The sequence below is a fragment of the Carassius auratus genome, chromosome 34, assembly GCF_003368295.1.
Source record: "Carassius auratus strain Wakin chromosome 34, ASM336829v1, whole genome shotgun sequence".
NCBI classification, from domain to species: domain Eukaryota; kingdom Metazoa; phylum Chordata; class Actinopteri; order Cypriniformes; family Cyprinidae; genus Carassius; species Carassius auratus.
Window position 1 is genome coordinate 19570093 of NC_039276.1, and position 24255 is coordinate 19594347.

Below are 24255 nucleotides of genomic sequence, written 5' to 3' on the forward strand. Positions count from 1 at the left end.
ATCAAATACACAAATGACAAATTCTAAACTGCAATAATGTCTTGGTTACGTATGTAAACCTCGCTCCCTGAAGAAGGAAATGGAGATGTCACGTCTGTAATGACCAATGAATTGGGATCTCGTCAGAGAGACCAAACCACTTCGAGTGGAGTGTAACATTGGCAAATGGACATTGGCATGTGAATTTCGCATCTGGCTGCCACACCCTGTAGCCAGGGCCGAATTAAGACCTCACTGGGACCTGGACCTATGAATTATTGCAGGGTCCCCCATCAAAACAATTATAAATTTATATATATATATATGTGTGTGTGTGTGTGTGTGTGTGTGTGTGTGTGTGTGTGTGTGTGTGTGTGCGCGTGTGTATGATAAATAGGATTTTTATGCCATCAAAAAATGTAGATGCACTGAAATTTCTTGCTACCATTTTCAATATCACAATATAAATACTAGCCCAAGTAAAACCAAACTTACTTTAACTATTAAAGGGAAACTCCACCCTAAAATGAAAAATTTGTCATTAATTTTGTCATTAATTTTGACAATTACTCACGTGGCGTACCCTCCAAGAGGCCCTAATGCACATGGAAGTTTCTGAGATGCTGTAAGCCGACTGTGAACTGGGCCTCTCAGTGCCACTCTCCGTTTGAGGTGAGAACACAGGAGGGAACTGGTTTGACACACAGGCTATAGAAGCCAGCGAGCATGTTAAGCATCACCTAGCCCACAGCTCTACAAATGTCTGCTAGCAAGGCACCATGAGCCAGTGCCCAGGACGATGTAACACCCCTAGTGGAGTGAGCAAGCAGCCTGATCAGGCAGGGCACACCTTGTGTTTCGTAGGCCAATTTGGCATCCACTATCCAATGGGCCATCCTCTGCTTGGTGACAACTGTCCCCTTCTGCTGTCCTCCGTAACAGACAAAGAGCTGTTTTGAGGTCCTAAAGCTCTAGGCTCTATCCATGTACTGTCAAGGCAGTTGATATACCAACACAGTTTGGGAGCTGTCCAAACCCCTGATACTACATGCCCATTGTATGTGGCCCCCAGCCAGTGGCCAAGGCATCTGTGAATACTACAGCATGCCTGGATACTTGTTTCAGGCTCACTGAAGATTCTGCGGCAGGCTGGTGTAATCTGAACCATTATTTATTTATGTATTTATTTAATTATTTATTATTATTTATTTGTGAAAGTCATGAAAGCACTATCGTTGAGTTTTTCTTTTACTATTTAAACAAATTGGAACGCAAGAATATGACGCTCATTCTCCCATAATTGTCTCTGGGCTCAACTTATCCCAGCCGTCGCTCTGGTTTTGATTACTCTCGCCTGCTCGTCTTGTTTTCATGAAATGAACGGACGTCAGAGCAGCTAGCTTCCCTCTGCACGGCTCTGTCACTACAAGGTGAGACGCGCTTAATTTTCATTTGTCTGTCATTTTCCGACATTCATCCCATAGCGCAGAGTAGATACGATGCCCTCGAGCGGTGTCCGAGGTGCGGAACACGGCTGATGGTTTCACGGGCCTGATGCTAATGCGAGTCAGCTGTGTCTGTAATGACAGCATCACGTTTTAGCATTAACCACACAAGAAACATGTTACTGATAATGCTTTTAAATAAGCTGTACCTGAGGAAAACCTGCCATAATTCAGTTACAATGTCTGTCCTGTGGCGAAGCCTGAAAATGTAAACAAATGAATCACCAAACCGAAAGTGTGAGAGACGGGCTTCAGAATGACATAAACGTGAAGTGACGCCGTGAGGAGCTTCGAAACATGTGTTAAAAGAGGTTTGTCATGGACATCTGGAGCTGTGAGAGCTGGAAGATTGTGATGAATCGTATTTATTATTAAGCTTTATTGACAGTGTTGCAAATATTAGAATCGGGGTGTGAAGTGCATGAGGTTTTGCTCACAGCCACTCCCCTTTATACGCTGGGAACATTCCGTGATCTCAAACATCTGTTGATATCAGGAAATCATTTGACCCTGCTCATTCTCTCAGCACAGATCTAATGCAGCAGCAGCGCCATCACTTGCTCAAGTTGATGTCCTCCTCTTTCTCAAATGTGCTTCTGCTGTGTGCTGTATTCGTAGTAATGTTTACCTTTGCAGGCCCCACCCATACAGTCATGCTGAAGTGCATCAAAGTCTGACCTATTTCAGCATCCAGGTGTGAACACTTGTTTAGATAGACTCTGTCCTGTGGGAATGCCAGCAGCAATCAAGGCCTGCGCCATCAAGGGCCTGCAACCAGTTGCAACACACCTCTTCATAATTCAGTACATGTGTAAAACTTTCTTTCCTCTGGAGAAGAATGTAGTTAATCAAACCATTCTGGTGGCCATTTTATTTCATTGTATGGAGAAAAAAAATGCAGATTCGGGCTAGAATCACCGATTTTTTTGTTGTTTACATTTCTAATTGTATACACATCCATGTCAAAGTCTGCAGTAAATGTTTTTCATGAAGGCAGTCCACTCTGCTTATTGTTTTTCGAGAATGATGCACTCCTGTTTGTCATTGTGCACGTAACTTCACGCCAATGAATCATCAGAAATATTGGTCTTTACCAATATATTGAATTTATTGTTATTTATTGTTACGCTCTATGTTTTCAGTGTAGACTACAGGAGCACTGAGCAGCACAATACAATGTGTTTGCACTGGGTCTGATTACATGCACAATTTTTCTTTAATGTGAATAACTGATCTGATTTCAGATTGTTGGAATTCAGTTTATATATGAACCCTAAACGTTGCAATCCAAGAGTTTTTAAGTCCGACTGAGAAAACATTTGGATTCTAATGTTTACACGATTAATTTTTCTCTGTTGATCGGATTATTTCAGGTTACACTACCCCTTCCAAATTGATCAAAATCTCATTCTGATCCAGCTAAGTCGTATCGAAGGTGTTTTATTGATTTTCAGTCTGATTGAGGCCAATCAATCTGGTTAACATAAAATTGTGCATGCATGAAAGCATAGCTACTGTAGACTATTGCATTTTTGGCAGCTAGAATGAAAATGTTTTCAAATTGTGTAGTAATTCAACCAACATGTTTCTCTTCAAGGTGAGGAAACCTCCTGTCCAGCACTGCAACATCATGGACGCATGTGCACGGATCAGAGGGGTCCCGTTAAAGAGCTGTGCCACTATGAAGAAAGAGGTATGATGTTGTCTACCATTGTTCACTTTCTGTTTCACTCATTTAGAATTTATTTCTAACAGTTTCCAATAAGCCTTATGCCTTTCTGAGCAGACCATCCGTGAGGGCTCAAACCCGTGCCTGAAGAGCCTGTTGAAACACAAGAAGGAGCTGTGCAATGTGGTAGTGGAGCTGCATAATAAGGAACCACAGTGTCTGTCAGAAGTAAGGATTGCACTTTATTTAAATGCGTGCATGGAAAGGTATATTCTGGGTTCAATAATATTTAAGCTCAGTCTTGTCCCTCTTTATTCACTTGTTCCTCAGTTTCTTTAAAAGAGCAAAAATCTGGGCTACATTGAGGCACACTGGAAGTGAATAGAGCTGATCCATAAACATTTTAATAGTGTAGCCACAAGACATAAGCAATATGTGTGTTAGTGTCAAAGACGAGACGGTTAAAATAAATTTCCCAAAGTGATTTTATATACATAAGTCATATTAAATGCAAGTGTATTTTAATGTTTTAAATAATACAATACAAAGGTCAAAATATTAGGGGTGTAACGATACGCGTATTCGTATTGAACCGTTCGGTACGACGCTTTCGGTTCGGTACGCGGTACGCATTATGTATACCGAACGGTTCGTTGGAGTAATTAATTATATTTGAAAAAAAAAAAAAAGAGAGAGAAAGAAATATAATGATATGCGTTCAACAAGGTAGCCCAATAACCCAAACAACGTAACAGGCAACGCCCCTGACACTCCCGAAGAAGAAAAAAACACCATCTTATATGTTTATGTTAGGCTACTCAGCAGGCGCTCGCTCACTCAGTACGCGCTGAAGGCTCGTTGCAAAATAGCCAATGCGTTTAACAGACTAGAAATGAGAAGATCCTCCAATAACCAACAGGTCTGGTGTTTGGGTGCACTTTGGATTCCCTTTAAGCTATAATGGTGATGGCAAGAGAGTGGTGGATAAAAAAACAACGGTATGTCGCATCTGCAACATGACAGGGTACACCAGCGGGATTACAAAAAAAAAAAAAAAAAAACAGCGGGAATATCTGGGATATATGCGTCAGTACTATCTGGGAAAAGACGAAAAAAAGGAGAAACATGCACGCAGCAAACTATCCCTGCAGCATTTAGACACTATAGCTTACAGGGAATCCAACCCAAACACCAGACCTGTTGGTTATTTTAGGATCTTATATTTCTGGTCTGTTAAATGCATTAGACATTTTGCAATGAGCCTTCAGCGCGTGCTGAGTGAGCGAGCGCCTTAGGGGCCGTTCACATATCGTGCCTAAAAACGCATGGAAAACGCTAAGCGCGTCTTTCTCCTCCTTTCCAAAGCGCTCGGGCAGAAGCGCTCATGAGGCGTCTGTCTTTGCTAAGCAACAATGACGTGCTCTCTCCATGAGACGCGGAAATTTCAGCGAAGGATAAATGGATTTGCAGCTCTAAAAATCGCTTGCAGTAGCTCTGCTACTGAATTTATTTCAAAATTGCAATCCATATACAACTATGATCAGCTGTTCCTTCATCTTGGCTGAGCTCTCAACGTTGTTACGGGAAAGGATGAAGCTGATTGGTTGGTTCTTGTCACATGACCCGCGGTGCGCTTGCGGCATTCTGAAAAGTTGAGATGTTTTTACATTTTGCTGTATCTAAAACGTATCGAACCGAACCGAACCGAACCGTGACATCAGTGTATCGCATCGAACCGAACCGTGAATTTTGTGAAACGTTACACCCCTACAAAATATGTATGATGTGACCTGTGTTGGCAAAATGAGTTGCAATGTGCATGGGCTAATTGAAAAGTGAAAAATGTCAATTATTATTATTTTTTTTTCTTTTACAAAAATTGGTTCATTAAGTCCTCGTCTAGCGATCCTAATGCTCCACATAATAATTTTAACCTTTACCTTTATTGGTGCGTTTTCTGAGAGGAGTACTTTTTTTCCAATTGAAGCTCGCACATAAAGATGCTTCTGATTGCGTGCTATACTAATAAATAAACACACAGAATTACAATATTTAGGTATTTATGTGAACATAAGTAAACATTAATGGGACTGTTGGGGAAAAACATCTGATGTGTAACATTATATTAGATCCGTGCATTAGATAGGCCACTCATTAATGCTAATCTAACAATAAAAGAGTCATTCGCTGCTCTTAATTGAACTGCTTTTATAGTTTTAATAATCAGTTTATTTGTAATTAACAAAACTAACTTTTACATTTATTTTTTTTTCTTGAATGCTTTTGTTTAGATGTAAAATGAAAAAGGTAATGCATTATTTGCTTTTTTTCTTATATTTGTCTTCTGTAAATCATTGTAAAAATGTGTGATAGTCCTTGTTTTTTTGCTCAGGACACAACAGGACACATTCTAATGGTCAGAAAAAAAAATGAAAACACATTTCTGTTTTTTAAATTCTCCAAAAATGGCCACTTTTATTTCCATTATTAGTGCCTCACCGTTTTTTGTGAAACGAGACTAGTGTAAAAAAAAAATGTATGTGCTTATCGAAATTAGTATGGACTGAGCTGGAACAATATGTATACAGATGTTTCAGTTTTATGTTTCGTGACCTTTTTTTGAGTCGAGTAATTCTGAAAGCCTCTATGACAACAGATATTGGCGATGAGAGAGCGGTTCGAGTCAACTGGGACAGTTCAGCAGTGTGACTGTTGCATCTCACAACATTATATACATGACAGCATCCCATGAGGCTTGGGTGAACGGTTACATTCTGAAAAAGAAATTACAGTTAAAGTGTGGCTTGTTTTCTTTTGTGTTAGGGTGGCATTTTTCCATGTGGCTTTGTAATTCTCATGAAGGAGGGGTGCATTGTTCCTGCTGCGTTGCAGTTTATTTGCACATACTGTGTCTGCATTGTTAAAGGGTTAGTTCACCCAAATATAAAAATTATGTGATTAATTACTCCCCTTCAGAGCCGGACAGTAACGGAGTACATTTACTTGAGTACAGTACTTAAGTACAATTTTGAAGGATCTGTACTTTACTCGAGTATCATTTCTGGGGAGTACTCATGACTTTACTCAAGTACATTTAAGAGACAAATATTGTACTCTTTACTCCGCTACATTTCTATCCATAACCATAAGTACCCGTTACGTCTTCGGCCCCGTCCACATGGAGTTTACCCCAATCCGATCTTTTTTTTCCCTCGTCTCAAGGAATATCCGCGTCCAGATGAAACCACAAAACGACTTGGTATACATGCCAGACCAGCATGACATTTAAGTTAAATGCACACAGGTTAGGTAATCAGTCAATAAAAAGCAGATCTGCTGTGTGCTGAAGGGACAGCTGTTTAGTGCCTCTAAAAGATATTTCATTAAACTGTTGCATTAAAGAACAGTTTTTTTATTTTATAAAATCTACATTGTAACTTTTAATATAAATGCTGTCATTCTTCTCTTTCATAGGTACATTACGTATGGCTACCTAGTCACGTTGAGGGGGAAGATTTTACTCTACAGGTACGTTTTAGTTATGCCACTTCTGTTTAAACATTGAATGAACGTGTGTGTGTCCATGTCAACCTTTATTTATATAAGTGTGTGTGTGTTATATATGTGTATAATATCACAACTCTCATATTGATTAGATTTCGATTCTCGATTCGATTTTCTATACTCGATTCTCCATTCAACTCAATCAATATAGATTTAATACAAATACTATATTTATAAAAAAGAACAGTGAACATAAGTTTACAAGTGGTTAATTAATGAAAAGAAATTAAGCGCTACAAACCCGTATAGTGAACTCTTTTATTTTAGGTACACTTGGGTACATTAAAACAGAACCCATCTCTAATTTTCAAATGCGTACAATTATGTTAAATAAATAAAATTTTAAAAGTTATCATTTATATATGTATTATTCATCAAAAGAGAATCAAGAAGATTTTTTGAATTTTTTTTTAACAACTTTTTGGTCTCAATAATTTTTTTTTTCAATGTTATGGAAGTCAACTTTTGTGTTCAACAGAAGAAAGAAATTCATACATGATGAATACATTCAGAATTGTAGTATTACTACAGCATTTCACCTCTGCATTACAGCTTTGTTCTTGTCCACAACACTATCGTCGTCGTCTTGCGAAATCTAAATCGCTTCCATACCTCTGACTTTTTATGTGAAGGTGGCATCAACGTCGACAAAGCACCCAGAACTGCCATTTTAAGCGCTGAATGAATGACTAGCTGCTTTTCAAATGATTAATTGCATCCAAAATAAGTTTTTGGTTACATAAGACATGTTTGTGTATATGTTGTATATTTATTATGTATATATAAATACACACACATACAGTATATATTTTGAATATATATTAATTTCCATGTATATATTTATAGTCCTATAATGGATATTATATTCTAAATATTTTAAATGTATAAACTCAACATATTGTTCTTAAATAAATACATGCATGTGTGTGTATTTATATATACATAATATACACATTACACACACATGATTATGTAAACAAAAAGTAATATTATTACAGCAATAGTAATATTATTGGATTAATGGCTGCTGAAGGTTCAGAAATAAAAGTACATTTTAAAATGTACTCCAATAGAAAGCAGTTCTTTTTTTATTGTTATTTTATTTCACAATATTACTGTTTTACTGTATTTTTTTTTTTTTTTGTATTATGAAAGTCCGTTGCTCACTGTCTCTGAATACACATTCAGACAAATCATGGGTCACAGGAGGGGACGCTCCTGATCAAATTATTTAGGCTAATCATCAGCATTCAGAAACCAGTGTCCACTGTTATTTTTAACAGAAAAGAATGCAACGAGCTCGTAATCATGACTTCATAATTGGGAAATAGGAAGTTTCTAATATCACGTGAAGACAGTAAAGAAACACTTGCTCCGCACAGTGGAGTGCATTGTTTTGTTAACTTTGTGGTTTATTATTTTGAATCTTATGGGAAGCGGTAACACACAGCCCTCTCACAAAATCTTTTGCTGCTCAGAAATATATATGCAATCATGCAACACTTATCAGAAGATCTGCACTCTGGTGGGGTTAACACTCACTGATCTACATATAACTGAACCATGCTCTTGCCCACCTCTTCCAACTGAGCCAGGGACTGCTAAACGAATGATCACACTAGTCAAACGAACCAGGCTTTAGGGGTCAAACTGCTCCAGCCTAGTGTGAACACTCCCTGATTATTCTCTCGCATCGCACACACGAGTCTACCCACCCATCAAGAGTTTACACGCCCATCACAATACACTACTTTTGACTGCATTATTAGTTTTGTGCATAACTATGCATTTAATTGTGATAAATCGCAGACAATCGTGCAATTAATCACGACACACACACACACACAATATCAGTAGTCAACATTTGAAGTGGATCAGAAAGGTTCAACAAAGTTGTTCTAAGACAAGAACACATTTTGGTGTTAGGACAACTTTGAAAGATTTTGATCCACTTCAAATGTTGACTGCTCTCTCTCTCTCTCTCGCTCTCTCTATCTCTCTCTCTCTATATGTGTGTGTGTGTGTGTGTAAAGATATTATACAATTTTTTTTAGAATTTGTTTGCACAAATAGGGGGCAGCATCCTTTGTTGGATCCTACAGTTCTGTATTCTTTGATGCCCACAGACTCTGACGTCCCTCTCCACTGAGTTGATGGAGTTGCTTAGATCACTACATGTACATACCCTTAAGGATGAAGAGATTCTCCTTCTCAAAGACCCTAAAAGGCCATTTGAGAGAAAAGATAGTGTTTCTCAGGTATGAATATTATGCTTGAAAATTTTAAGTATGTTTATGTTTTGTGTGGACGTGTTTGCTGTTGTCATAATTTTTTATATCAGGTGTCCTTCATTGTTTGGTCTGGGTTTCTAAATTTTTGGTATCGTTTTGTGTGAAATTGGGTCTAAACAGAACTAACCTTGTGGTAGGCAGCCATGGTATTAGGTTTAATGCTTCGAACATTAAATTAAACCACAAGCGTTTTTCAGACATAACAAGAGATTGTATGCTTTTCGTATTATGTCAGTGCAGGTTTTGACAGTTTGTAGGCTTTGTTTGTAATTATGGAGAATTATATTTGTCTTCCAGCTCAACATTAAGTTTATAATAACAGTTTCTATGTAGAATGTATCATGACGTAAAGACTTGTTATTGTGTCATTTTAGCATTTGATTGATTCTTTTTTTTTTTTTTTTTTTTATGGATTTATTTTCTTTCTTTCACAGGCCTGTTCAAGAGTCTTGTGCATTTTGAGACATAACCCCAACCCTCAGATTAGTGTTTGCAGCCTGCTGGGGTTGTTGGCTCGATACACAGCTGGGATAAGGTATGCACTGGAGTTACAGGTTTTGCAGAGGGGCACCTCAGAAGCATGCCAAGCTGAGGATGATGACACCAATCAATCTGTCTCTTCTATTGAAGAGGACTTTGTTACTGCTTTTGAGCATCTTGAAGAGGAGGATACAGGTTATTACTCATGACGTTTTCATGATAAAATTAGGATAACTTCCTGATTCAATTGGGGTTTGACTGAAACCTTTTTAGATTTAGATTTATGTATTTAGCAAACGCTGTTATCCAAAGCGACTTACAGTGCATTTAGGCTATTATTTCTTTGTTTTATATATATTTGTTTTAACCATTTTTATTAATTAACACTACCATTCAAAATGTTGAGGTCAGTTAGATGTTTTTGAAAGAAGAATTTCAAATGTCCAACAAGGTTGCATTTATTTAATTTGAAATAAATGTTCTCTATTTTAATATTATTTAAAATGTAGTAAATTTCTATGATCAAAGCTGAATTTTTATCATCATTACTCCAGTCTTCAATTTCAACTGATTCTTCAGAAATCATTCTAATGTGCTGATTTGCTGCTCAAAAGCATTTCTTATTTTGTTATAAATGTTGAAAACACTTGTGTTGCTTGTGAAACTGTGATGTATTTTTTTTTAATAATTTCTTTGGTGAATAGAAAGTTGAAAGAAACTGCATTTATTTGAAATAGAAATCTGCTGTAACATTTTATTAAGATATTTACTGTTTTGATCAATTTAATGTATCTTTGCTGAATGAAAGATGAATTTCTTTCAACAATATCTTCCTGAACCTAATATTCTGAACAGTTGTTTAAATATTAATATTAGCTCTCCTGAATTAGAAGCATGGATAGCAAGTGACCAGCAACCATAAAATCTTTGAAAGTAAATGCCTGTGATCAGCTGCTAGTTCTGCATTTAATTAACTGTTAATAAGAATTGTCCTTATAGACTGTTCTCTGATCTTGCAGGTGCCCATAGTCAGAGGAATCAAAGGGATGTGGCATCCCAGACTGTTCCCTCTCATTCAAGAGATTTATCTGGATCTCGGATTATTATAAGTTCAATACAGAGGAAGTCGTTGCCCAAGGAAAAGGCTGCTTCAAAAGTGTCAGAAACCGTCCTGAAGTCAACACCATGGCCTGCAAGTTCAGAGAGCTCGTATGCACTTAGCAGTCTTCCAAAGGGACGTGCTACTTCCACATCCCTCACAGAGTCCGATGAGTCAGACTGCTCAAGTCCCAGCCCTATTATATTCCTGGATGAAGTTGGATATCAGAAGAGTCTTAAGGCAAAACTTCAAATTCCCAAGATCCCTGTTTTAAAGAATGGAGTAGAAGACTCTGACTCAGAAGTCAGTGAATTTTTCGACAGCTTTGATCAGTTTGATGAACTAGACAGGTCTTTTGATTCCAACATCAAGGTCCTTAAAGAACAGCCCCTCCCTGGTCAAACAGAGAAGCATGTTGACAACTCTGGTTGTAAATTTGTATCAAGGGGGTGCTCGACCACAGCAATGAACCCTCACAAGTTTGATCATAGGACTCTTCCAGCCAATGTCAAGAAACCAACTCCACTTAAACCAGGATCACCTTACAGTATTCACTCTGATTCACCAGATTCCCCATGGCCTGTGAGGACTCCCTGTGAGGAAAGCGGGCCACTCTTCAGTCCAGTTTGTTCATCTGCATTTAGCCCACTGGGAGAAGGAGGCTCCTTAGAGTATTTTTGGAAGGCAGATGAAGATGGCTCAGAATTACGTAAACCACAGGACCTTTGCTCACTGTACAAAACATACTCTGATTTTGCCAACAACCTGTCAAAAGAAATCCTTGGATCAGTCTGTGGGTACTCCTCCCCTGTTGATTTTAACATTAATAAGAACTTGAGCTGTGTGTGTCATAAGGAGTTCAAAAACACTAATGGGCATCTAATGAAGCTTTCAGACATCCAGGAGACAGTCACAATCACCAAGTCCCAATCACAGTCTCTTAAGGATGGGATTCAGAAGTTTGCTACAGACTTGGTTGAAATGAGCCTTGGAAGTGCCTTTAAGGACTTGCAGAAAGGTGTGTCCTCCTGTACCACTACACTTTGCCATTTGGCTGCAAGGCTGACTTCTTCAGTATTTCAAATGGCCTTTCATGAGATAGGTATGCGCCATGCATATGTGTTAAAAGAGCGTGCCGTAAATGGTCTAGCCAGTTTCCTAGTAGGGGAAGCCATTTCTGGAGCCCTCACAGAGTTTCTCTTTGTGAAAAAGCAGATTTTCAACAATACCGTCACACGGTTTGCTGCGGATCTGGCTGAGGAATTAGTGTTTGAAGGTATTATGGAGGTTTGCCAGTTTTCACATCCCTCAACTCCACTCACACCAAGTGACTGGTCGTTTGAGCAAGAGGAAGAAGTGGTTTCCTCCTACGCCTCTGACCTGTCAGAGTCTGTTCTCCAAGAGGCTTTTATAGAGCTCTCACAATCTGATGTGACTTTCACTACACAGGCAGCTATCAGTGTGTCGTTAGACAACATTTGCTATGTGAGTGCTGAAGATAGTTCCCTCATCACAAAAACCTGCAGTGCCCAAACTAGTTATCTTGGATCTCAGTCTGCCGTTGAGGCTGCAGATCAAGAGCAGGATGGTTGCACAGTGAAGAAAGCCTTGTATTGTGTGTCAGGTATGGCCAGTTGTGTTCCAGTTCCTGTAGCTGGCAAGGTCTTAGCCCATGTGCACAACACAGATGAACCTTCTCCTTATAAATCCAGTATTGGTCACGTATGTCAGACCATTCCTAAAAGAACCATTTGTTGCCAAGGGGAAGTGGCATCCTCAACCTCGGATACCTCTGAAGAAACTCAGACTGAGTCATCACCAGGTCCTGCAAGAATCCAGGGTGTCAGTGATGAGGAAGTTATTGGCAATCCATCCGTTGAACATGATTCTGGCAAACCCTCGATTGGAAAGACTTTTCAGAACTTTTCTGGGAATATGGTGGACACTATAGTAGGTGAGGCGTTTGATCTTATGCATTCTTCAACAAAAGTGAAGAAGAAAGTGGAGGATTGTGCAGACTTTTTGAGCAAATCTATAGCAGCTCGCATATCTACTCCAAGCCATGGAAGTGGTAATTCACATGATGTATCGACTGAGAGAGGTCTCTCTCAGATTCCCTTTCACTTGATGTCAAAAGGCTCTTGTGACCCATCCTCCAGAAGTGTACGCCCAGTCTCCAGGCTCACAAAAGAGATCCGTTCTGCCGTTAGAATGGACACATTGGAAGTACCCACTTTTGAAGTTGCCTTATGTGGAGGTAGAAAAGTCGGTGCAGATGATTTTTCAAGCAGCAACTCTGGAACAAAATCATCTGAAATCCCTAGCACTCCACCCTCAAGTCCTCAGCAGCCATCAGACGGGTACAGTGAAAAACAGATCAGACAGTTTTCGAAGAAGCTCAAAGGAACGCTTGCAAAAGAATTTTCTCCTGCCACTCCTCCATCGACCCCTTATTACCCACCTGCCGGCGACACCAAAGAAGAAGGTTCTGTTTCAGACAAGGCCGATTTCATGCTGAAACTCATTAGGTCTCTCTCTGAAGAAGCTGTCAGCAATGAAGATCAGGAGGAGGACCAGGAAGATGGCCCTCACTCTAGAAACTGCGAGGCCGAATTGAGTCCCAATGTCAGGAACAAAATGATCGAGAGGAGTGCGCTCCATTATGCAGAGCGTTTAGCATGCCACATTGTTTCCATGGCCACTGAGATGGACACACTAAACTTCGGAGATGTGAAGAAACCAGTGGGTGACGAAAGCAAAGACAGTGTTGCCTTGCATAGTGCACAGTTCTCAGAGCAGACTTTAAACTCTTTGTGGACATATGCTGGAGAAGTGGCTGGAGAAGTCATCAATGACGTCAAGAAGATGATGAGTTCAAGCCACTGTCGTCACAAAATCATAAAAAGAGGATCTGTGAACTCTGCAGAAAAACGTCAGAGTGGAGACGGCCTTTTGGGAAATCTGACTTGTCAGTGGCCTGGTGATGTCCAAGTGAGTGGCACTTCAAGTTGGATGTCATCAGAGTATCCAAGTTGCGAGAGTGTCAGTGACGAATATGCAGGATACCTCATTAAGGTGCTCAAGAAAGAGGGAGGCAACCGAGAGCTTATATTGGATCAGTACGCCACTCGCTTGGCATATCGATCTATTAAATCTGGCCTGGCTCATGCAGCTCGAAAAATAAAGCAGAGATCTCCTTTGAGGCTTCACTCATCTAGGCGTTTACACAACGATCGTAATCCTGATGTTTCCCAAATTCCCATATCCAAGTCATCCCACGCTGCACTTACTGATGGAAAAGATGGATTCTCTTGTGAATCTCTGCCATGTTCTTGTCAAGACGGTCAAGACCTGAGCCGTAATGAATATGTAGAACTTGTGAACTTTGCAGAGTCGCTGGCCTACAACATCACATGTGACGTTACGAGAAAGCTGAGAATGAGCTCAGTTAGACTGCCAAAATCGCTTACTGATTCTTGCCTCTACAGGAAATCGACTATTGAGGACATGCCGGAAAATCTAATCAAAAATACATTTTCATGCTCTCTTTTACCTTGCACAGAAACTAACAGGCTCTACCGTAGTACAAGCAGCTTAAATGATGGCAAAAACAACAATGGTGTAATGCAAGTGATTGAACATTATGCCAGAAAAATTGTTGATGATACTTTGGAAATAACGCTGGGTCCAGCATGTGTTCAGGCAGCGGGGGACAGGAGGGCACTTGATCGCAATTCCTTCACAGAAAAGCTGGCTGAGGCATATGAAGCCTGTCGATACTGCCAAGGTCGTGATTGCCTGTTTTGCTGTAGAGACGGCCCTCATGGTTTTCAGGGAGTGAAAATAAGAAGGCAACAAGAATCAGATGCAGTGACTGGACTGGAAATCCCTAGAATACACATTGATTTGGAAAAAAGAGCAGCTTTTGCTGAAGAAATGGTGTCCAGTGCCATTGAGAAAGCCAAAAAGGAACTGAGCTGCACCAGTCTGAATGCAGACAGTGGGATCGGTCATGATGGCGCAAGCTTTGCAGAAAGTCTCACCACAGAAATAATGACATCCGCATTGTCCAACGCCTGCCCAACCGTCAGTCTTGGGTAAAGTGACACAGCTTTCACAGAGTCATACATACAGCCTATCACTTAAAATTGCTCATCAGTTACTCAAGACAAGTGGATTTCCTAGATTAAGAAACTTTTTTTTTTTCTCTTTCTTTTTCCCCTGTTTCAGTACCTCCAGAAGAGAAGGCGTCAATGTGACGGAGTCAACGGTGAGTCAGCAGCTCAGTTTGAGTGTTGGTGATGACAGTCTCGGTAGTTGGTCCAATCTGAGTTTTGAGGAAGACCACCCAGATGAGAGCAGCAGCTTTCACCATCTAAGTGACAGGTGAACAAGTCCCACCACACTTACAAGCATTAAATAATTCATTTAAACTTGAAATGAAGCATTGCTGGTCGACTACCACACTCAAGTTCACTCTGCTTTCTTTTCTTGTGCACCTTTCACAAGCATGTAGCTCTAATCATTGTCAAAAGTACAATTTGATGAATTAACAGAGGAATGAATGGGTTTACAATGATTTTACTATTGCAACATGGGAGAATACCGATTTGTGTTAGAAGAGCTCAAACCGAATGTGTAAAGTATATTGTCTGTGTCAGATCAGTAAGTTGTATAGTAGTGTTTTAGTGCATTTTTCATACCATTTGCAGGTGTGTTTGGTTTTCAGTGGTTTTCACATGTTTAGTTTGAGTTATCGGTTTAGGTTTTAGAGTAGGAGAACCTACTGTAAGACTAATTTTTGATGAAGAACATTTATTGTTCTTTTTCTTCTTTTATTCACAAACTGTTTAACAATTTTTGAAGCCAGGGTTGCTGATTTTTCTCACCGTTTTCCAAAATTTCTGAGGAACACCTAGGGCCTAGTCCTTCCTTGTTTTCATTCTCAGAATAATGTAACTGGCTTTGGCTTCAAATCATGACGGCTGACTCACACAGTCTTGTCTTTCAAAGGCAGACATTGTTTTGTAGTGTTTTGTCTCAATGGAAGCATTTTCTATCAACAGTTTAATATCTCCCAAGACACTAAAAGTCAGAATGTATGAGCAGATTTTGTTTTGAGCAACCCAAGATACCATGAATATATTCAAAAGTATTTATGAAAGGTGTGGTTGTCAGCTTGAGGCATTGCTTCTAAAGTAATGTATCACTGTGTACTCCATAAATCATCAGTCTCCAAATATAGGTGATCGTTAACATTTTTATTTTCTTTCATATACTCAACTGCTGTATTGATAGGTTAATTTTTAAACAACCTGGTAAACTTTTTACATTTTTCAGTTTATTTGTATGATGTTGCCAGCAATACCAACATTAATCCGTGTTAGAAATATGTGTGATTAGACCATTATTTCTATCCTTTCTTAAGAGTGTTAATAAAGATGTTTTCATTGCATTTATGATCAATAGTTGACAGCTGTGAATCAATTTCAGTAAATTGTCTCTGATCAAGCTATTTGTTTGCTTTTAGTGAATAACACAGTGGAAAACATGCCTTACATTTAACTACATTTTGCATGAAATATATTAAGGGCCCAATCCCAATTCTATTTTATATGCTTACTGACACACACACATATCGGAAATCGCGCAGCTCACACATCCAGGAGAAAATAAACTTGTCAAGGCTGCCTCACACCTTTTATTACATACAGTTTAAATACTGAATCGCTACATTATATTTTCCAGAGACGAGAGGGTACAATCGCTTTTTATAAGTAAACTCACTCTAAAAAGATAAACGCACAGACGTGAAAACACGCAACTTCCATTTCTCTTTCTCTCTCCCTCTCTTTTTCTCTCGAATAGGCAATATTTGAGAAAATGGTTTAGCTATTTCTAATTATTGGGGGGAGTTATCGCCCTGATCAGACGCATGCTGTGGCACTATCATGCAGTCTGTAATGATATGACGTTAGCAAATATTAGAGATTTTTTGCAAACAATTATGCATGACCGTTAATATGACCTCACAATTGAATGTAACATAAAACAAATGATTGCATTTAGTTAAAATCTTTATTTATGCCAAAAAAGCTTACATTTATGTGTCTTTTTGTTTGCTGTAGCAGCAATGTTTCCAAGATAATTCATACCCCTCCGTCTGAAGTGTGGTCCTGAAAAATCTTCGTTTGAAGGGCTATCTGGCCATTCCCCTTACCCCTTCTCCTCCAACCAAAAGAGAATCGAGACACCCCTACTTCTTCACGTGAATGTGCAAAACGGAAAGGGGTAGAATTGGGATTGGGCCTAAAACTATAATGGCTACAGCTGATGTTTGGTTGAAATTATGATTTTTCAGCATTTAAAAAAAAATCACCCTTAAAAGAGTTCTGAATAAGTATATTATTAATCTCAAAATAAATGTAAATATTATGTAAAAAAAAAAAAAAAAAAAACTTCTGTCAGGTTTTCTAGATGTGCTTTGAAAAGGCGTTTGTCGTGTTTCATCTTTTTCTCTTCCCCAGCAGTAATGGAAACAGCAGTAGCTGGAGCAGTCTGGGTTTAGAAGGCGAGGTTTATGAAGAGCATTTGTCCTTCTCTCCATCAGACAGGTTGGTCTATGGAAAGAGGCACAGCATAGCCAGCGTGGGCTGCTCTAATTACCGCATGATGTCATGAAACATTTTATCAGCATGTGCTGAAAACGTAACTGATATCACCTATTAGAAACAAAACTTCCCCTTGTTTCTCCGTTCTAGGGATGGACTTAGTCAATTGGATCTTTGTGTGTGTTTTGGTAGAACTGTGGGTGTCGGAAGTGTTGGGGGCTTGGGTCATTGAATGAACAATCTGTCCTTATTGCATGCTTCCTGTTTGAGTGCAAAAGGACGTCCCAGCCTCTAAATCCCATACAAGTTCAGGTCAAAATGAATCATGAGCATTGGAGTTCATCGTGACTCACCCCATACAAAAGCAACAGAGATCTCTTTATAATACCTTATATCAGACACAGAAAAATATTGTCTGAAGAAGCATTAAAATTGCATCTTTTGCGCTGACTGTGTCAATGTTTCCTTTTTTTTACAAACAGAAACAGATATAGAAACATGATTGTTTACTTCTTAACCATTTCATTTAAACCTGTGCTAGAAAATGGTCACACGAAGCTGGGCAACAAATATTAATGATATACTGCTGATCAATCTGCCAATATTAAATTAAGCAATATTTTGATTGGTGGAAACCATTGATGTTTTTTTTACCCATAATGCCCCACCCCAAATCAGTCATTCAGTTAAAGGCAAAGAAAACTATATATATATATATATATAAAAGGTATGGCATCAATATCTGTCAGTATGGGCAAGTCTAGCCGAGTTCTAGCTGAAACAGTATTGGAGCTGGGAAGCTGGGAGCTCCTGTCACTCTCTTCTTCATGGTTTGTGCTGTCTTTCCCTTCTGTCTGTCAGTGAGACTCTCTTACATCTGCAATATCTTTCACCTTACAGCGACGGCACTGAAGAGAAGGAAGCTGAGGCCAAAGAGGATTCAGGCGGTAAATGAAAACTATATCTGTTCTTTTATATTTTTCTCCAGCGCTAGTGTTTATTCTGTGGTCTGTTGTTAGACCTCAACTTTTAGACTAATTTCAGCCCTTATTTTTTGTGCTGCCACTCATTTAAAGTGGTCTTACTTGGCCGTGCACCTTCAGCGCGCCCCTGTCAAAGCCGCAAGACTATTTATCCACGTTCCTAGTTGTCTAACTGTCAGACCGGCTCCATGTGGGCCAGCAGATGAGCTCAAGCAGACTTCTGGGGCTGGCCTAGTTAACAGAGAGAGCGTGGGAACTGGTTTGCTGAAGGTGATGGTTTTTGTGTGTATGTATGGGCTGAAGGTGTGTGTTCTGTCCGTGCAGGAGCGGCGCGAGTGGAGAGGGAACATGGGCTGGCAGAAAGAGCTCTGCTGGTGGTCAGTACAGACGTCCAGGGTCGAGCTGTGGACCCCCAGATGACGGCTGTGCTCCAGTGGATCGCTGCTTCTATCGCTGATCTGTCTTTAATGCAGCTGAGCCAGCTCTCAGCCCAGGAGCTGCAGCAGGTGAGAACACTTAGAATCAGTGTTGGGGAAAGTTACTTTTAAAAGTAATGCATTGCAATGTTGTGTTACTCCCTAAAAAAGTAATGAATGGTGTTAGTTACTTTCTGGTCTGGCCTGTAGTCTAGAACTACAGTAACCTTCATTGTTACACAACACACAGTGCCTCTGCACTCACTCCCAATTTCTCTCAACACTCGAACAGGAGTGCTGTCGTTCAGTAAATGCGAAAACAAAGTAACCGGCATTACTTGAAAAAGTTGCTCAGATATTTTCTTGTAAATGAAGAAGTAATGCATTACTCGTTACCTGAAAAAAGTAATCTGATTATGTAACTTGCATTACTTGTAATATGTTACCCCCACCACTTACATAGATATTAACTTATTAATTAAAAAGTTAAACAAATTAAAAGAGGTTTTAGTTTACATTTACCAAGGCCTAGGAAATACATGTTTTAATATTTATCATACATTTTCAATAATAAAAAAAATAAATAAATACTGTGAATATTAATTTTATGAACAAAAATAAAATCATATAAAATAATACAAATATAACAATTAATATATTATATATATATATATATATATATATATATATATATATATATATATATATATATTATACATTAATATATATATGTATATATTATACATTAATATATATATATATATGTGTGTGTGTGTGTGTGTGTGTGTGTATATATATATATATATATATATATATATATATATATATATATATATATATATATATATATATATATATATATATATATATATATATATATATATATATACACACATACACACACACACACACACACACACACACACACACACACACACACACACACACACACACACACACACACTACCATTTAAATGTTTTTGGTCAATAAGAGTTTTTTTATAATTATTTTATTCAGCAAGGATGCATTAAGTTGATCAAAAGTGACAGTAAATAAATTTATAATGTTACAAAAAAACTATTACAAATATATTCTTTTGAACTTTTTGTGCATCAAAGAATCCTGAAAAACTATTTCCACAAAAAGATTTGATAATAAATGATGATAATAATAAGAAATGTTTCATATCAACATATTACAATGATTTCTGAAGGATCATGTGACACTGAAGACTGGAGTAATGATGCTGAAAATACAGCTTTACATCACAGGAATAAATTACATTTTAAAATATATTCAAATACAAAACAGTCGTTTTAAATTCTGTTTTACTATATTTTTTGTATGATTTTGTTTAAATACATTTGTTTAGCTTGTTGAGCAGAAGAGAAGTCTAACTTTTGAAAGTGTTTGTTTTAAATTTAAGAAAATATTTCGTAAAAAATAAAAAATAAATGTGTGTGTGTGTGTGTATATATATATATATATATATATATATATATATATATATATATATATATATATATATATATATATATATATATATATATATATATATATATGTGTGTATATGTAAAATGCCACATGGGAACTTTTTTTGAGTGATGATGCAAATTTTTAACTTAAATATTAACTTTTCAACTCCTTTGCAATATGTTTAGTAATACGTAATAAATCCAGTGATCTATATATGACTGGATCGCTCATCAACTGCAGTGTTTACGTTTTTTTTGGGCAGGATAAGCGATATATTTAAATCGTTTATGTTGTTGTGTCTGCTGCACACGGCCGACACAGGTAACTGATCCAACACAAAATATAGCCTATTTCTTTATGAACATAATAATTCAGCAATTATTAAACATGAACATATTAGTATCATAAATGGATTTGAATATATTATAATGAATAATACAATAGCCTCTGTTAATATTGCTCTGTAATGAAATGAAAAGCTTAACATACCATATTGGAAATAAAGCTTCATGTCTTTAAATCTGTAATGTATATAGTCAGTTATTTCTCTGAAAGATGTGTATATTTTTACTGTCCTGATTGAAAAACATCTATTTCAGACTCTCCAAGATCGCACAAATATGTTTGTTACAATTTCCATATAAAATTTTGTATGCTAAATTAATAATTAATTTAACCACCATTTAAATCATTACCTGCTTCGAAATGAATGCTGTAGTTAGCTACTGTATGGATAAAAACACTATAACTACATTTTCTAAACAATGAATAACTGTACAAGGTATGCAAAGCATAAATCTTTCATCAGATTTCAGAATGAGCATGTTGACATTTGTTATATATGTTGAGGTCGTGTACGTCTGATGTTTATCATGTTCGTGATGTTCGCTACTGTAATGAACGTAGCTTTTTAATAAGTGGGGAAATTCTCAACATGTAAAAAAATATCCGTTTACATGCCTAGGGTGTTTCCATTGCAGGATTGTACAGAGATACTTTAGATTTTGAAAACGCTGACTTGTTGGGTGATGTTTTTTCATAAAAATCACAGAATTTCCTATTAATTCAATAGAACGTTTATGCACGCTAGGGATTACCAGTATGGCGGCTCGGTGGCTTCACTTTCATGACGTCATGAGCAATCCAGTTCTATATTACAGATCAGTGAATAAATTCTGTTTTAATAACAAGATCCCTTAAAATACCCTGCCATCCGAGATGTTTGAGATCCAAAACTGCATCTTAATTTTGTGTGTTTTTCTCTGGCTCCAGCTGCCGGCCGTAGCGCAGAGGCTGAGGGAGAGAGAGTTCAGGGTCGGCGACCTCCTCCAGGCTCTTCTGAGATATCTCGAAGAACGTCGCTCTGAGGAAGAGCTCGGGGACACAAGGAACGGCCACAAGAGCCTCTTCCAGTGGCTTCTGGAAAAAGTCTAAATCACATCACTCATTAAACGATGAAGTTTCCTGTCACTTTACAGTGATCTGCAATGTGTCTGCCCAATCTAGAGGCATAGCTGGTGGAATGTGTTTGTGTTGTGTATTGCTTGTGCACCCGTGGTCACCCAGGGGGCGCCATAGAAACAACTGAAGTAATCTAAGAGCCGTTCGTTCAAGTGTGTGTATTGCATGTCGTGACCGAGAGTATCTTTTGCTTGTTTTGACCTCTCTTTCACGTCTTTGTTTTCTTTAAGATTAGACTGCATATCACGCCTTCACTGATGCCTGCCCGTGTTTTGCATTCACACCCTGCCCCAACACGAAAGACTGATGGGTTTTATGAGTTGGTGTCTTGTTAGGGAATCCTCATGGCTGCAGGAAAGCTTATGTCATTTCCATAACTCCCCTTTGCAGTGATGTTTGCACTTGTCGAAGGGACCCGCCATGCGATCCAGCAGCGCTCCAGGTCAACATGAGGTATTGCATGACTCAGAACACATAAGAGTAATTATAACAAACAACCGTTTTGGCACATTTTTGGCAGCAACACTTGGTTACCAGTCGTGACGGTTTAAAAATACCATTTCACTGGTAATTAGTTACTGTTGAAAGAATCCATCAACAAATAGTCAGTAGTTTTGCATTCCCCTCATATGACTCATGCATTTTTCAGTTATGATCAGCTATTCATAATGGTTTAAAGTCAATTGGTATACCTGCAAATATGCTTTTCTAGGTTTTGATATTTAACTGTATTGTTTACACCCCTAGCTGCAATCAGGTTCCACACGATCCAACGCCCATAATGAATCAAACGTGTTTTAGTTCACTACAAAGTGACGTTTTTGGTTACCAACTTACTGGAAAAACACTGCATACTATTAAACTTCGCTTAAAAAGCTGCTAAACATTTGCCAAATTAGGAAACCAAGTAGTAAGCATTACTAGTGAACATCACCTACAGGGGACTTCTCTCTGTATTATCAAATTTCCTTGTGGCGTTGTACACTCATTGGAGGTTACTGTGACTCACTGGTAGGACATTTGAACTATTGACCATCTCTACAGTCCGTTCCACGTGGACCTCTTACTGACTGCTTGCCCTTTGGTGTGCACTATGCCGAATATTGCACTTTACTGAAGAATGGTCAGACAGGCTGTTCCCTACATCTTTGTGTAGACCACAGAAAACACTCCTATTATAGCGAAGCATAAACGATAGATTGCCGACAGCTAGTAGGTGTTTGGCACATCTAACTAAACAAGCCCTAAGGGACCGGTGTTCTGTATCAAAAGTATTTTCTCACTTTGTTACTCGCTCTCACGACGGTCTAAATCTGTATGCTGCTTTGATTTTAGAACTCCTGTCAAGCTAAAAAAAAAACACAATAAAAGTAGTCAGTTCAACTAAGTCTTCTTGCAATAGTTTTCTGTAGCCAAATCTTAATTACCAAGCTCACATTTACGTCAAAGATTCAAAAAATTGTGCATTGTGAATGTATGAAACAAACTTTAGTAGAGTGGATGATAAACGTGAAATGAAAGTAAAGATAGGCTAAAGATAAGTTCAGAAAAGTGTGTGTGTGTGTGTGTGTGTGTGTTTTGTTAATATGAACTAATATTGTATAGTGAATAAATACATAGATTCTTAAAAAATTCCACTTTGAAAAAAAACAACAACAACTGCATAAATGTTTGGAACAGCAACGAGAGCGAGTAAATAATGCCAGAAGATTGGGTGACCGGTGTTATTTTTAGGATCCTTCTGAGATTGTCTTGCTCCGATCCTGTTACAGTGTGATTGATGATAAGAGAAACATTATGGAGGCAGTCAGATTTGTAAAGATTGTTGTATCTTGTGGTTTCTTTCCTGTAACACGCATGACACGCTCTCAGCCCATGCTTCATGTACTTCTCTTTACGTGTGCATGGATGTACTCTTCAGTGCTAATTTATTATTTTGTGCATGGTTTAAATCTGGCCGACACTATATATTCTCACGTTACCTGCTACTATGGAATAAATGCATTTCTGTGTTCACGCTGTTGCATAACATCAACGCTGCCAAATGTGTTTGGATCTGCACTTGCACAGTATTTGTTTACATTCTTTGAAATGTTTAAAAACCTGCCATACACTGTGTTGGACATGTTCATATGATAGCAAAATCATAATGTGGGAGAAGCGGAGAAAGCCAAGTCACGTTTGTGAACATTGACGCTTGAGTAGATTTGAGAAGGAGTTGGCACAAGCACGCCGTGACCATCAGCGCTGCCTCATTTTCAGTGGGATTGTACATTCATCTGTGCTCTTGCAGTTATCGTAAACATGAATGCTGTAGATGTTCTGCGCTTGTGTTCTTATTCTCCTTATTTTTTGTGTACATTCCTATCTTTCACAAATTATCTAGTGCTATTTTGGTTTAAAAGTAAGACTACATGTATAATGCAAGATGCACGCCATACTAAACAGATGAATATTTTGTTACTTGTGCAGTGTTTCTCCATTCTGTCTCATAGAGTAGTGGGCAATTGATACACACAGACTTCTCTGTTTTCTTCATGCCCATTTGTATAATATTGCCAAATAATATATTTAATAATTTATGTAAAAGTATAAGTTGCAATGGTGAAAACACTACTTGTCCCCCCAGTGAAGTTGCTGAGTAGTTTACACATTAAAGCTTAATGCACTACACCTGTACACTGTAAAAAGTTGTGGGTAATAAAGCTTTTTCATTTGAA

General features: G+C 38.2%; 1 protein-coding gene across 2 annotated transcripts; it reads left to right on the forward strand.

The window, feature by feature from the left end:
• Positions 1-1276: 1276 nt before the first annotated feature.
• Positions 1277-24255, forward strand: LOC113053465 (A-kinase anchor protein 11-like). Of its 2 annotated transcripts, XM_026218518.1 has the most exons (12): positions 1277-1409; positions 3082-3177; positions 3271-3381; positions 6628-6681; positions 8844-8975; positions 9443-9683; positions 10508-14684; positions 14818-14973; positions 17118-17201; positions 18099-18145; positions 18506-18687; positions 21347-24255. In XM_026218518.1, exons 2-12 carry the CDS (start codon positions 3115-3117, stop codon positions 21506-21508), a joined length of 5409 nt encoding a protein of 1802 aa, XP_026074303.1. In that variant the 5' UTR covers positions 1277-1409; positions 3082-3114; the 3' UTR covers positions 21509-24255. The 2 variants fall into 2 exon arrangements, with proteins under 2 accessions (XP_026074303.1, XP_026074304.1); XM_026218519.1 differs by lacking the exon at positions 17118-17201.

Bases quoted from the DNA above. Each gene is read 5' to 3' on its own strand.
- LOC113053465 (XM_026218518.1), top strand. From the start codon at position 3,115: ATGGACGCATGTGCACGGATCAGAGGGGTCCCGTTAAAGAGCTGTGCC. The intron at 3,178-3,270 runs GTATGATGTTGT...CTTTCTGAGCAG, and splicing joins GTGCCACTATGAAGAAAGAG to ACCATCCGTGAGGGCTCAAA. The intron at 9,684-10,507 runs GTTATTACTCAT...CTGATCTTGCAG, and splicing joins TCTTGAAGAGGAGGATACAG to GTGCCCATAGTCAGAGGAAT.